At 40.1% G+C, this 16466-nt stretch overlaps 1 protein-coding gene across 1 annotated transcript in view; it reads right to left on the reverse strand.

Moving 5' to 3' along the window:
• The window catches only part of LOC101845508 (cyclic nucleotide-binding domain-containing protein 2), a gene marked incomplete at its 3' end in the record, with an annotated part of 38865 nt that overhangs the window by 18357 nt on the left and 4042 nt on the right, over nt 1-16466 (reverse strand). The window contains 3 exon segments of the mRNA XM_013084432.1: nt 5743-5928; nt 6529-6712; nt 11915-12974. Of these exon segments, the coding sequence (XP_012939886.1) occupies nt 5743-5928; nt 6529-6712; nt 11915-12894 (1350 nt within the window).

The following is a 16466-nucleotide window of genomic DNA, read 5'->3' on the forward strand; positions in this document are numbered from 1 at the left end:
GAGGAGGAGGAGGAGGAGGAGGAGGAGGAGGAATGGGAGGCGGAGGAAGAGGAGGAGAACGAGGAAGAGGAGGATAATCAGAACACACACACCGCATAAACATGGGCTGTATGAAGAAACACACATAGAGTATAATATACGCCCTCTTCCCATCGAAGACAAACCAAATGAACGGGTATACACTCTTTTTCGCTTCCTCGCCCCCTTTTTTCCCTTTCTCTCTCTTCCTTCCTCCCCCCCTCTCTCTCTCTCTCTCTCTCCTTTTCTCTCACTCTGTCTGTCTCTGTCTCTCTCTATCTATCTCTCTTTATTTCTCTCTCTCCTCACATACTATTCTCCTCGTTCTTTCTCCCTCTTTCTCCATCTCTCTCCTTCTCTCTCCCTCTCTCTCCCCTGCTCCATCGACTCATCTGTATGTCCGTTAGTCTGTCTGACTGCCAGCTTCCCTTTTTGAACTCTTAAACTCGTAACAACGGCATCACGTGTCTTCTAACAACCCCCCCCCCTTTCCTCCCCGAACCATAATTTTTCATCGAATACTGTTTCAACCCAGCGGTGCGGAGAGTGAGATCAACTCCAATTACAAAAAGTCTCAACTCAATATCGACTGAAGGGCTAACATATCAAACGTAGGTGGTTAGCCTGTAAAGTACACACTCACGTGGATGAGCTGGGAATGTAGAGGATGGCAATTCGGGGGGGGGGGGGCAACATTGGAACCCACGTCAGACAATAAGAGGTCGATAAAACCAGCTACTCACAGCTACTCAACAGGATTTGAAAATTTGTAGAAATGTGAAGTATCAGGAGAAACTGAATAGAAGGGATACCAGTCAAAGTCAGTTTCCATTAGTCTTTGTATACGTTTAACGGATATTTTTTAAACGCTGTAAGGTTATTTAATAGGCCGGACCTAGCAATTTGATTATAGTTTATCTCCGATAGGACTGAGCCAAATGGGTGGACAGCCTTTAAACCTCTCCAAAATACCCAAGTTCAGAACTCTGAACTCTATTAGGGACTCGAACCAGGGCCACCCGCTCCGTATTTCAGCATGATACCAACTGAACAAACGATTCGCCCAAAGTCAATCTCCGATAAGGTCGAGTCTAGCCTTCGAAAGGTCCCGAAAACTCTTTAAAGAAATTAACTAAAGTTCAAGAATACTTCGCAGGATAAAGATTCAAAGAAATGCCTTTTGAACGAATTACTCAGACTAACGTCAACACAACTATTACTTCGACTAGACTAACCGAGTGCCCATTTTGTATTAGGGTCTGAGAGATTTTGATGAGTTTCTTGTAAGAGCTGTCCTAGTTGAATAATAGATCTAGCAACCCCATACTTATAATCCTCAGTTTCACATCAGCAAAAATTGTTCACATTTGAATTCTTGTGTATGTCGTTATGCACGACTTAAAATAAAAGGAATAGAGATTCTAGCACTCGACTTTTCCCACAACAAGGTACAGAGTTGTTTTTTTTTTGTTTTTTTATTTGATTCAGCGAAATCATCGCTTTGCTTGGTGTTTTTAATTCGTTCACCCGAGAGACCGAGTACGCTTGTACTTTTAATCATTTGAACAACAAAATCGATTTGAGCTGGAAATTTTTTATGAATTTTGTTCGTTCACCATATTATACGATTGAAGGATAAAATTCAAGATTTGTTCAATGACATCGTACAATTGTTTTGCATGTAAGACATTGGTTTTTTTGTTTTTTTGTTTTGCTTTCCTTGTTCCCTTTCTAAAATTAGATAAAAGGACAAGGGGCAAAAGTCCCTTGGTCTCAAAACAATGTTAGCAGATATCCTCATTATAAATGTGCCCCTGTGTTTACGCACTTCTACAAATGCATGCTCTTTAGGCTTGGGCCTTGGGATCAACCCTTTACCACATATAGGTACCATCTGTTTCTGAGGACTTGAGTGCTTATTGACAAAGACATTAAACGCAGTAATTTATTTTGTGTGCCGGTTCTCCTAATTCTATAATTGTTGCATATGTGGTCTTTTAGTTTGGGTCTCGAACTCTCATCCGTAAGGTCGGGAGTTCGATTCCCTTCAGAAGCCCAACGTTGTGTTTCTAGGAAACGAATTCTCCCCACTTAACACAAGTGACAATGGATACCCGGCTATAGACAACGAAAGGTGTGGTCAGTTTGTTAATGCTTTAACGCCTGTACTGTATGCTTCCTGGAAAGCTGGGTGTATTTCTGATTCATGATCTGGGGTCTGCTGGGTTAATGATAGTGATAGTTGGAAAACTCATACACCATGAAGTAGAACCAGGATATATGCTATATAAACGCAATTATTATCACTATTTTTATCACTATTACTATTATTATCATTATCATTATTTCTATTTCTAGTATTATTACTATTATTATTATTATTATTATTGTTGTTATTGTTGTTGTTGTTGTTTTTGTTATTATTGTTATTATTGTTATTATCATTGTTGTTATTGTTGTTGTTATTGTTGTTGTTGTTGTTGTTGTTGTTTTTGTTATTATTGTTATTACTATTATTACTATTGTTGTTGTTATTGTTGTTGTTGTTGCTGTTGTTGTTGTTGTTTTTGTTATTATTATTATCATTATAATTATTGTTGTTGTCGTTGTTGTTATTATTATTATTATCCTTATCATTATCACTATCATAACCATTTTCATTATTATTATCACTATTGTTATCATCATTATCGTTTTTATCATATTATCATTAATATTATTAATTATTATCATTATTATTATTATTATTATTATTATTATTATTATTATTATTATTATTATTATTATTATTATCACATTTACTAGAAGTGTTAAAGAACTTTTGACAGTGGTAGTTGTCAGTAGCAGGCTGAGAACTCAATCCGCTCCTATATGGCGATACAACAAGTACATGGATGCCTTTTGCTGACCCAACATTTCTTCAATGGAGCATCGTGCCAGATAATTTAAGAGGCGGGCCTTTCAGGAACAACCCAGGCTGAGAGGGCCATATCAGGCAGAAAGACAGAGATTCTCGATAAAAATTGTGAAGCAGCGTGGTGAAATCAGGCGCTCGTCAAAATAATGAAATCAGAGAAATCGTCCTTTTTCCACCGGTTTCGCAATTTTTTTCAATTTTTGGTTTTTGGTTTAACACCTTTTATATCTTTTGAAAATCAAATTTCTGTCAAGTTTTCAGTGAAAAGATTGATAACAGGAACAAATAAGGGAAATTCTTTGTTTCTAAGGTCTCTCAAGCTATATAAAACACCAGGCTTTGGCGGCCATTTTCTCGTCAATTTTACCTCTGACATCAGGCCACCCCCACCTCCTTCAATTGCAAATAACTCGAATTCTATTCAAGATAGATGGGTAATTTTTTATCACAAGCAAGACAAATGAACATGCTAATAACTCCATATATTTATCCAACAATTTTTTTAATGAGCCCCTGATTCCACCCCGTCGTACACTTAATGTTCTCCCCACTCGGGACTCGAACTCGGGTCCCCTGCATGCGACTGCAAGGCGTCTTACCGCTACACAACAGACGCCGGTAAGCCCATTTCAGTAAAAACAAATTCGAATGAAATGGTCGGCTAGGCAAAGTCTATAGCTAATTAGCGAGGGCGTTCTATTGGAAACGATATTTATAAGCCTGTCACATTGTCTTCATCTTTCTCTTCTACTGGGAAAACATCGAAAAGCTCCTGGGGCTATGTGGGATCGCGCTTGTTGCTAGGAGTCTGAACTTTGCACAGTGCACTCAGGAAGCCAGAACAATGAGCCGATTTAATGACCCGCACAAGCAACTTCTCATGTTCTGCACATGTAACATGCACATTAATGACTGCAACTACTCGTTGGAAGAGAAGGCTGACTTTAAAACAATTTAATAATTAATAGAGTTAACAGCTGGAGACGCCTTAACTCGACGAACAAATCGAGAAGCAACGGATTTCGTAATTGAAAGAACGGCGAACGTGCTCTTTGTACAAGAAAGGAGAATCAAGTTTTTCTCTCGATGGCTTCTGCGACGGTGTAAAGAATTGTTGGACCATCGGGTAGAAGAGTCTGTTTTTTTAAAACTTTCAATCGATTATCTAATTCTAATTTTTAAATTATTCTCTCTGGGTTTAGCAATTGTTTCATTCGGCGATCCCTTATAAGGGCTGGGTTGGGTAACCAAAACGTTTCAGTAGTCTCGGGGGGGGGGGGGGGGACAGTCATAATGCTCTTTAACATTCAAACTCGCATTTTGAACTACCATCAACTTGTTTCTGTACTATGCTGTTAATTACGCCTATGTGAAAATTAGGTGTCAGAAGGGTTTAGTAAATAAGCTTTGGTTACTATAAAAAGTTCGATGAACAACTAACGGCTTATATAGGACGCACGTTCTATGAACAAATGTATATCTCGTATAATACGAAATTTCCATCCCGTATTTGTAGCTTTTGTATATCATATAAGTTGTTCCTAAAATAGCAGCGTCTTTAAAATCTCTTTAGCTCTTCGATTGTGTCAGTCGCCAAGATGCTGTCTCTAGGGAAGCTAAAGCTACAGATAAAAGAAACGTTCTTATTTATCTTATTCTGTTTCTTCACCTCAATTATTCAGTGCAATTTGAGAGCTGCAGACATTTTTTTCCTCCTTGAATAGCGCTACATCTTGACATTGTGAAGAGCATAGTGTTCTATTGTTAGACTCAAGACTGAAGAATACAGGTTAGACTTAGCACGTTTTTGGGGTAACCTAGTTTGTGCCACACAATCGATTAAATTGTTAGTACATATTTTTTTTGGCTATGTGAATTGAATTTTGGATACTTTTGTGGCGTCGGTGGCCTAGTGGTTAGGCTCTCGGACTCGCAACCGTAAGGTCGTGGGTTCGAATCCCGTCAGGGACCTGACGTTGTGTCCTTGGGAAAGGCACTTTACACGAATTTTCCTCACTTCACCCAGGTGGGAATGGGTACCCGGCTATAGACAGCGAAAGATCTTGTCAGTTTGTTAGTGTTTGAGCGCTTAATCAGCTGCTTGCACTGTATGCTTCCCGGGAAGCTGAGAATGTTTCGGAGTGTTCTATGGTCTGCTGGGGTAATAATATAGTGTAAAGCGCATACAGCCTGCTGTTGAGCGGGGATATGCGCTATACAAATGCTATCTATTATTATTATTATTATTATTACTTTATAGCCAACGAATATATTATTTTGAAATAGAACATAAAATGAGCCACGTGACATTGTAGTGGCATACGTTGTGTGGGATAATGATCTCCTGAGTTCTGAGCCGTAACAGCGCTATTCTTTATTCTTAGTTGTGTGAAAAAATAGCCTTCTTCTAATGAAAGAATTTTAAAAAAAAGAATGGCTCTATCACTACTTGGAATTTTTTCATCAGACCAACATCCTATTCGTTACGTGGGAAACCACAGTTTCACTTTTCATGGAATAGCCCCAATCGTAACGGAGCAATTTCTCCGTCAAGTCGAAAAAAAGTTTATTAAAAGCAAAATAATGCTGTTAATCACATTTTGAAAACTATGTTAGAAGAAAAAATCCACTTCAAGGACCCTGAGAACATAGCAGAGTTCAGGCTAGAATAACGTCTTTTAAAAAGTTTTAGTAAGTGTTCTATGGCACTTGCAACACAATAAGGTCATATAAGTGCCGAAGATTAGAGGTGTTACAAGACAGTACCAACTCTGGTACCCGCCTATCACCCACAATAACGTCTTTACCCGATCTCTGGAGTACAGGTGTTTGTTAAAGGCCAAGCTGTCGTCATCACGTTCTGCGTACAACGTCATCCACTGTAGCTCTGTGGCCGAGCGTACCGTCTTCTCGCGAGTGTTGGTCATGATCACATCCATCAGACGCCGGAGTCGGATGGCGATGTGCACTACCATCCGGAACTTAGCCAGAGGCTGGAACAGTAGAAATAGGACGGCTGATTTGGAAGGGGTTTAAATTCGTGCTCAGCAGTTTAAACCATGGTCTTACAGTAAGGGCTACAGTAGAGAGCACAAATTATGTATAAAACATCGGTCTCATTGCTCTAACAGAGGGAGTTACCTCCGAGAGAGAGAGGGAGGGAGAAAGAGAGAAAGACGTGAGAGATAGAGAGTGAATTAAGGAAAGAAATAGGGAGATAGATAGATAGATAGATAGATAGATAGATAGATAGAGAGAGAGAGAGAGAGAGAGAGAGAGAGAGAGAGAGAGAGAGAGAGAGAGAGAGAGAATTTCAGTAGTGAACACAAATGGATAAAGAACAGATCACAATGCTCTTACTGAGAGTCACCGTAGAGGGAGAGGGAGAGGAAGAGAGATAGAAAGAGAGAAAGAAAGAGAGAGAGAGAGAGAGAGAGAGAGAGAAGGAGAGAGAGGAAGAGAGACAGAGAAAGAGAGAGAGATAGTTAGATAGAGAGAGAGAAAGATATAGAGAGAGGGGGGAACGAGAGACAGAGAGAAAAATACATGTAGAAAAAATAAGAGACTCACAGTAACGCACATTATGCACTCACAGTAAGATTCAAAGAAGTATGTCTTTCCCCGGAGTCCTGTGATCGGGAAGACAACTGACCATGAGAGGAGCCGTTGACGTCAGCTGAGTCCAAGTGTCCAGCACAAGTGGCCGCAGATGCTTGAGCTGCTGCAGACATGGCTCGACGTCCCTGGTACATGGACATCACCCGTCCTGCCAGGTAGCTGAGGGTTTGTGTTTTAGTAAGAGGATTACATTTTTTACTTTAATTTTAAATTTAGGTTAGTATTTTACGGCGCTCGCAAGTGCATACGTTCATATGAGCGCGTGGTAAGAGTTTTAGTTAAGTATTAGTAAGCGTTTTACGGAACTTGCAACACAAGAAGGTCATATAAGTGCCGAAGATTAGAGGTGTTACAAGAGAGTAACAAAGACGAAAAAGGAGGAGAGAGAATGACGATAAATGTTTGATAGGAAAGGAGTAAACCACTCCACCGCATCCGTCAACCAACCACTGGTCAGAGTTTTACAATAAATGAATAACAATAAGGTCATATTATAAGAGCCGTATCAGAGGGTACAGCGAGTAGCTTTCTCCTCACAATGGTTTTCAATAACTTTTCAAACTACGATGTATTCTAAACATCCCTATTTACTAGAAATGACTTCAGAAGTACTACTGTCCATATCCAAAGCGTAGAAAAATGACCTCTGGGTATGAAATTGAACCTCCATAGCAATCCATTGTTTACTAGCTAACACAGCATTTGATAGTATACGTGTAGCACTTACAGATAGACACGACGTCACAATTTTCTGCGTCTAAAAGCAAGAAGAGCGATCTTCAGGTTTAGGAATCGAGCCCTGGTCGCCCCCACAGGAATATATATATATATATATATATAAAGAGAGAGAGAGAGACAGACAGACAAAGAAAGAGACAGAGACAGAGACAGAGTGAGAGAGAGAGTGAGAGAGAGAGAGAGAGAGAGAGAGAGAGAGAGAGAGAGAGAGAGAGAGGGAGAGAGAAAGAGGATTACCATAGGAGCTGTGCGTTGCATACGTTCTTTGTATAGTGGAAATGCGCTATATAAATGCAATTTATTATTATTATTATTATTATTATTATAATAATAATAATAATAATAATAATATTACTATTATTATAATTATATTGTTCTCTAACAAACGGAGCACCACACTGAATTGTATATGTAATTATATAATAATATATAACCTACAGGCAGACACGACGTCACGATGAGCGCGAACCACAAGAAAGAAGGCCAGAAGCTGTCGAGATGGTAGAAAAACGATCTGCTTCGATATTACCAAGCTGTCATAAGTACAGTCAGATTGTATGTTATCCTTATTAAACTTAATTAAGCACACCCTTGATAACTCGACACTGAGAGCAGAAAAGGTGGTACGAGCTTAAAAAGAAACTAGCTGTTGAAAACAGTGAATCAGTCTAACGGTTCACACTGTGCACAATATATTCTACGTCCTTCTGCATCACTGAGTTCCTACACTAGCTTGGATTTTGGTTTCATAAAAAAATAGAGGGACATAGTGTTATCGAGAACGTATTTATATCGTTCAAGAACCGCTCCCATCCCCCACCCCTTCCCCTATCATTTTGCTCCTTATCCCCATTACCCACTCGCCGCTGGTACTTGCGGTTCAGAACATAATGCAAATGTCCAATCACGAGGACCACCACCCTCTAATCTTTTGTTTTCATGTAATGCATACTGATTGCCTGTTAAGAAGCAGCTAGTGAGAAGTAAAATGGTTTTACATTATGAATCCCACTCTCGTGCTTATTAAATGCCATATTGATTTGGCAGGCAGAAATGAACGCTAATAGCGAAATCAAGTGAAATGAAAATAGGTATAAATAACAATAAAGGAGTTGAGGTGAATGAGAGTAGTGGATTTCCTTGTTTTTACACGTATTAGTCCATTACTCGACACACTCTTGCCACACAGTTATGCACATGAAAGGAAAATATTCGCATTAGACTGGGCCTTTCCGGTGCACTCTACGATTCGAAGGCTGCCCGATATGTTTTGTATTTTTTTATGGCACTTTGTATTTGTTATGGATATGTACATATGGATATTATGTCTAACACCCAGTTCCAACACATTTCGGTCATTCATTTGGCAGCACCTACTTTTCAAATACAAAATGTACAACTATAATTCCGCAGAATCAGATGCAGTCCAATTAACGCAAGCCGACATATTGACTTATTGGAATGGTGTTAAAATTTGAAATAAACGGGGATATTTATTGCCGAGTATACCCGCAGATGAAAACCCCAAGCACGACGTCACGTCACAAAAACTGTTTAGTCAGATCATTTCAGTGTCAGTAGCTGACCTTCAAATCTGCCATCCAGTATGCACTTTTAGGATACACCTGTGCGTTATGAGGAGGCTGGCAAGAATCTAGAGTCTAGCAAACTCAAGAAAAATGAGGACTCAGGCAGTCTTTATTTACAAGTAAATTTCACTGAATTTAGATAAAAATAACACCCTGTTATTGCAAACAGTGTTGTAGGTTGTAATATTATCGTGTATACAGATATCTTAAACCACTACATGCTGAAGGTCTCGAACTCAGATGGCCCGTGTATGGGAAAAGTAACGTAAAAGTAAACATATTTTTTTTCCAATCACCTTTTCAGCTTAAAAGTTTAAGAAATGGCGTGCCTTACAAAGGACGAGAAACGAACTGCAAAGGTGTTTTGAAAATATTACTGTTTCTGATAAACGGCTATGGAAGCGGATATGCTTTGCGTCTGTGTTATGAACGGATAATTTATTAGAGTTTCGCCATCATAAAGCAATATCTTCTTGAGCGAATTGAAAGAATACACTTTAGTGTGCAAATATATAATCATAGTACTGCTCTATATATAGAACGAAAGTGTTAATGGTTTTTAGATGTCAACACTAATGCATTAATTTGCAGAGACAGTACCAAAGAAAAAAACAATGCAAACTGGTTTTCAAGTCAATTTCCGATTTTCGTTTACCCTGCATTCAAAATAAATATTCTTTGTCTGTATCATCGAGCATATTAATGATGACCATTAACTGAGGATATTGCTAGACGGAAAGTATGTCTGAAGAAACGTGCTAGAACATATTATTTAGACACGGGCTAAAATATTGTAGAACAATATCCTAGTACTAGTGTTGAATCGCACTATATTACAGGTATGACATTTAATAATCGCAACTCTGAAGGTAGCGGTAACGAAAAGGCCTGATATCTCCATACCTCTCATATATCTGAAGCGCGGGTGGCTATAAAAGTTCCTAATTCCCCACCCGCGGGAACGGACATGAACGTCTTCCTTGGACACCGCAAAGAAACACTAAGTCTTGCTGTATTCAAGTATCCCTCTTGTGTAGGCCAAAGTATCGATTTACCTGCCCGTTTGTATACTTGTTGTTACACTGGAGTGAGCAAAGGGTCACCAAAAATAGATTAAAAAGATTGCTGTTGTGTGAGGGAAAAAAGAAACGATGCAATAAAATCCTAAGCAATAGCTGACATTAGACGCCATGATTCTTCCGGACAAAAAGCAGTTTGGGTGACCCCGTGACCACGGTGTTTTATAACAGTGTGCATAGAATTTCCAACACCGGATTCAGAGCTGAGCTGGCAATAGGGCCGTATACAAGCACCAACTGGCTAGCACAAACCAAATTCGGTTGAAAATATGCAACTTTCGCCCCCCTCCCGCCATCCTTGTTTCCCTTTCACTTTTTACTTTCAGGGCTGTGTTACCCGCTTCGCGTGTTACAAATCACGCTCGGATACCAATGTTGTGAATTTGTACTTGGGATAAATATCGCCACCAAAGTGGAAGAACCTACTGCAATATAAATTATAGAAATGAGAAATTTAAGTAACAAGAAAGCGAATAGCAAATAACTGAAGTTGTAGTTGTAGTTGTAGTTGTAACTGTTGTAACCCCCCCCCCCCCCCATTAATACAATTAAGATCATATAGGAGACGGGCTTTTTTGGCCCTGCTTGTCGGGTCCAACACAGGCTGGGAGGGATGCAATGTATTCCAGCAGACGAACATACACGATGGTGCAAATGATAAAGCGAGTGTAAGCTGAGAAAATGTGAGGAAAAACGATGCGATGTGTCCACTACGAAAATGGTTCTTAACCTTGTTGGAGATATTGAACCTAACACGTTCCATGAAAGTGGATGTGTGTCTTGACCTCCACCGAACCCATGAGACTGACTCACTAAAATCAATAGGTTTGATAGAATCCAGGTTAAGAACCACTGCACTGTAGGTCTAATAAATTACGTTTTTGCAGATTGATCACGGCTTTTCTTGGAGCATGATCCACAGCAAGTCACTACTTTAGAATTACAAAGTTCTGACAATTTTGACTGTTTTGAGTTACTAAGACCTTGAGGTCAGAAACCAAAATTAATGTCCTATCTGCTCTATCAAAATCATAATATGATTATTCGTAGTCGTCAGCAAGATATACAAAGAATTGCATTTAAAAGCTTGACACAATTGTGAAGCTCAAAATGTTTAACGTAAAATTTCTCAAAACTAGGCACTTAGCAGATATAACTTTGTAATTCTAGGAAAACGAAATGTTGCGAGTTCAAACAAAACATTAGGAACAGTGCAGCTCTTCTTTGTCTGGACTGAGCGTGCAGCCATTTGCTTGTTTAATAGCTTATTGACAGTGGAACCCACTCCATTTCCCTCTGACTCTACTTGTTATTCAGGTCGGCGTTCACCCCACAAAGTCTTTGCTTTGAGTGGCCTCCGGGGCTAACCAGAGACACCAGCCAGATACAAAAGGAGGAAATGATAATGGCGTCAGTAATGTGCCCATAGCAACATATTCGACCCAAAAAAAATACTACAGTTGGCAGGTTTCCCAATTAAGAAGTCAAGTCAACTCTAATCATGCTTTTCATACAGAGAATGAGATTTTCACAGCTGTGTACTTTCGTTTCTCAATAGGACAGCCATAAAGACAGCCACAATGAGAAATTTGATTTTCTGTAATACTACGACGTTCGAGATTTGATTTTGGGTGAGGGCTGGCTTTATCATTTGCCTTTGAAGAGTAATTCCTCTGAGCGCAGTGCCTAAGAGACGAAGAGCTCTGCTTTCATAATAATACAATGTGTGGCAAATGAAACCTTTTTGGCAATAATATTTCAGCAATACCAAACTCATATGAGATTTCTAAAATGGTCCAGTGCCTCTGTTGGGGGAAGAGGGAAGCTTTAAGTTGCGGGATGTGGGTGAAGAAAACCATCATTACAGGGGAAGAAAACGATAATTGTAACAAGAATAGATCTTGGGTATGAAGCTTAGAGGAGTACTTAAACAACTATAATATGCACAGATGTACCTTTTTGCTCTGAAAGCGTTGTTGAGGGCTGTGAGGGGTCTTATAGTTGTAGCTATCGTTGTTGGGGGAGGTCGGGCGCGTGTCCTCACAGGGCTCTGTCGCCTGCTGCTTCCTGGGCTGTCCCGGTAGGCACTGTCCTCACTAGCGGGTGATGCAGACGATAATGGACCGTGAGCGCTCTGTTGGCGTTTTCTGCTCAGCCTGAGTCCAGTATGTTGTTGGGCTGTCGCTCGGGTGTGTCTGTGTGGAACAGAGAACGGCCGGAGAGAAGGGGGTCGAGTCGGATTGGCCGCAAGGGGGCGATACCAGGCCCTATCAATGAGGGGAGTTAACTCCTGGGTCTTGTCACCTGTAGGTGTATTGTCTCGAGAAACGAAGCGATTGTGGGTTGGGGTTCCGGTAAGTTGTGGTGTATTAAACTGACATAACGGACTTCTTGGCCGCGGGGAGTAATTACGAGTTGCAGCCCCTGTGTCAGGGGACGATATCATTGTTCGAGGATTTTGCGGTGCAAAGGCGTAGACCCTTTCAGATCCAGGGGTGTTTTCATTTTTGAGCCTGCTACCCTTGTCTGAGTTACTGCGCTCTTGACGCCGCGAGAGACACGATCTTTCATTATAACGTTTTGTGTGATCCGCGGAGGAGGGATTTCGTCCAAGACAATCATCTCCGTTGTCTTCGTGTGGAGTTGTTAAGCCTTGTCTCTCCTGCACCACGCAGAATTGTCTACCGGAGTGTCTGCCCTGACCCCTCTGACCCCCTTGGCGGATATACTCCGGCAGGACAGACGTCTGGAACCAGTCTCTAGACGTGGCGGTTTTGACACGCCGTAGGTGGTTGTTGTCACCACCACTCGAAGTCAAGTTTGGTGTGTGGCTCCTTATTGCTGACGATGTAGTGAGAGGCCTCTCTGAGCCCGCGCTGAGAGGGTTTCTAAGCATTTTGGAGCTTATCCACACGTAAGGATTGCCCCTATCCATCCTGAAGAGGTTTTTCTTTGTCAGTGTCTTGCTTGTAGATACCACTTGCACTCACTTTTTTCGGAGCTGGTATGGCCTAACTGAAAAAGACAAATGATGAAATTAAATGGATGAAGATAATCGATCTCACTGTCAGTGTATGACTGTCAGTCGGCCGCGTATCACAAACCATTCCCCCCTTTTTAGCTACAGCTACACCTACCAAGAAAACAACCACATACTCAGTAAAACAGAGAGACATCACATTTTCTTTTTCACTATCAACCTATTCATCAGAGGTGTATAATATTGGGTACAAGAATTATTTCTCTCCGAATTAATTGAATTAAGAATATTTCGGCACGACAATATGGTGAATAGTCATGGAGACACGATCTACATTCTGTCATTATACTCCCAATATAGCAGAAGGATTCGACGTCTTCTACTGCATTTCCCTCTACTGTGACCTGTTTCTTTCGTAGTGCGTCTATCCTTAGGACTTTTGACTTTCTGGGGTGGATCCTCAATCCAACAGACTCAGATATGCTGTTTAAAATTGTTTTCTTTGCTTGCATATGTTCCTGAGTCGTCACATCCTCTGCGTCTAACTGTGTCCATGGGGTCCACTGTATACCATTACTGTGTTCTCTGGTGGTTTCTTCATCAGACAGTCAATCACAAAGATAAAGAGGAAAGGTGATTGTAAACATCCCTGTCTTACACCGAAATAGATAGATAGATAGATAGATAGATAGATAGATAGATAGATAGAAAGGGTAAGAGAAAGAGAGGGGGTGGGCGGTACAGAGAGAAATTGAGAGAATTTAGGGAAAGAAAGAAAACGACAGACTGACAGACAGACAAAAGTACCAACAGACAAATAGATAAAATAGATATCAAGCCCTTTTCAGATGAGTGATCATCGTGGTACAGTTTGTACCCACGACACAATCACTACCTCAGAATTATAAAGTTCTATCTAACATTTATGGCTGTTTTGCCGTTTTGAGTTATTACGACCGTGTGGTCAGAAACCAAATGTTTTATCTGCTCTATCAAAATCGTAACGTTTATTTCGAGTCGTTATCAAGATATACAAAGCAATTCATTCGAAAACACTTGACATGTGAAACTCAAAATGTTTGGACATCAAATTTCTCAAAACTAGGTACTGAGCAGATAGAACTTTGTCATTCTGGGGTAGCAAAAAGGGGGGGGGGGAGTGATAATTCTCACCAACCCGCCGCACAAGACAACACGCTGGCACTGCTATGTTTGCACAGACAATAATGTGCTTCAAGAGTTTGGGAGAGTGTGGCCTGCAAATACAATACATTCGATTTTTTTTCTCTGTTGACTTCCAAATGATCTTTTCCTTCTTAGGCGGGCTAGGTACTTTAATAGAGTGGAACACTGAAAGGGCGTAGGTTTCTGATAAGTCGAGGTTAAGGGCCATAGAATCCCTTTGAAACAGATTGGGAACGATTACTCAGGGTTTCAAATCGTGTCAGTTTGTTATTATATCACACATAAAAGAAACATTTGTGGCTGAAGACATACACCGTTCCTTTATCAAGCCGCTTTTGACACGCACGTATCTTTTTTTGTATAATTAGGTGAGATAGAAAATGTCAAAATTCCATACTATCAATGAAAAGGCAAGTAGTTTTCTGGGCATACATTCCACGATATTGACCTATATTATAAAATTTCTAAGACTTTTGTTCACTAGAAAAGAAGACTAAAATAAAATCAAAAACTCCCCCCCCCCCCTCTCAATTTAATGAAATGCAGTGAGGGAAAGCTGATTTGTTCCCAGAGCCGCCTTGTCTCCCCACCCGACTTGCAATTCTGTTTTATGAAGATAGAAGAAAAGCTTCTTACCATCAGCTGAAACAAAAGTGTTGCTATTCTTGTAGTCTATTGATTCAGCTCGTCATTACCTTCACGTGGGTACATAAGCATCTGTGTGTGTGTGTGTGTGTGTGTGTGTGTGTGTGTGTGTGTGTGTGCGTGTGTGTGTGTGTGCATGTGTTTATGTGTATGATTGCATATGCGTGTTTGTGTGTGTGTGTGTGTGTGTGTGTGTGTGGGGGCACGCCTGCATTCTTACGTGGATTGAATATTTCTTGTGATAATATTACTAGTAGTAAATGATAGTACAGTTTTGGACACACTTTACCTGCGCTATATTCTTTTTTACTCAAGCTTGGCTGGAAACTTTTCTTTTTCTCTTTTGAATCTCGTTTTTATTTTGTCTGCCTTAAGGTTTATGTTTGATATAGCGGTAATATTACAACTGCTCGTTTTTGTGTTCCTCATAGACAAAACAAATTTCTTGGGAGTATGCTCAACGTCACAATATTATCATACCTTGGCTTAGCTATAACATAACGATTTAACATCAGGGTGTTAGAACGTATGAGTCTTGGCTTTAAAACCGAATTTTTAGCATAAGAACTAACTACAAAAATCACTTGACCACATTCAACTCTGTCTGAAGATTCTCCAGTTTCTTAATAGAATATTTGCGTAGCATTCCACTGCGGCACAATTTTTAAAGCTTGGTTAATCCGAAGCTAGTTTTTACCCAAATGCACAGTAAATTTCTTATTATTTGTTTCTGGGACGCACAATCAGAGTTTGGCTTGATCTGCTAAGCCTCTCTTCCTAATCCTGTTGAACTGGGCTTTCAATAAGATTCTTATATACATGTATTATGAAGAAACGTCTCTTAGATATTTCTTTCTATAGGAAGCGCCTTATGAGAAGTCCTCGTCCTAATCAGCGCAGTTGGCTAGACTATCTTTATTCGTATGCTTCCTGACATTTAAACATTCCTATTCGGAATTCACAATGAGCATGAAATCGATATTATTACTATAAAGAAATCGAAATGCCTGATTGACTGGATCTTAATGTTAATGGCAGCTTAATAAATCGTGAGGTGTCCTTATGTTAATGGCCGCTTAATGAATCGCGGGGTGTCCTTTTCCAGTGTTGTAAAGCACGCATTAGTGCTGGCTCGTGTGGAGGTTTGAAAGTATAACACGCAATGTGACGTACGTTTCCCCCACGTCGCCACATGTTGCTGTAGTGTAAGCTTTGGCGTCACGGGGGAATAGAGAAAATGTTCCCGTAATGAAAAGGTTCGCTGAATAAAAGACGAGCTCCCAGCTTAAGAATCGTTCCGAAGTTCATAAGTAATCCGAAATGTCAACGGTAAATGATAAATGTTCAAGTCGTGGAACGTATCGGTAATCAAGTATTGATTTGACGTTGAGAGAGAAGTGACATTCGTTTACCTTAACCCAATGCCTGAAGGTCAGCCTGATCTCTGAACGTGGACAAGTGGAGCGCTAGATTGTTGTAAAAGTATACAGAGACTTTTCTTCCTGAAATCTTATTTGACCATAACGTCGTTTTATTTTCTAATAGTTTTCAAAATCTGTAATGATTATTACCTCAGTATTACCACCCATGTCCTTTTTGCTCTACTTAATATATTATTAGAATTCTTCTTCTTCTTGTTCATTTTTCTTCTTCTTCTTCTTCTTCTTCTTCTTCTTCTTCTTCTTCTTCTTCTTCTT

This window comes from Aplysia californica, unplaced genomic scaffold, assembly GCF_000002075.1.
Source record: "Aplysia californica isolate F4 #8 unplaced genomic scaffold, AplCal3.0 scaffold00001, whole genome shotgun sequence".
Classification (NCBI taxonomy): domain Eukaryota; kingdom Metazoa; phylum Mollusca; class Gastropoda; order Aplysiida; family Aplysiidae; genus Aplysia; species Aplysia californica.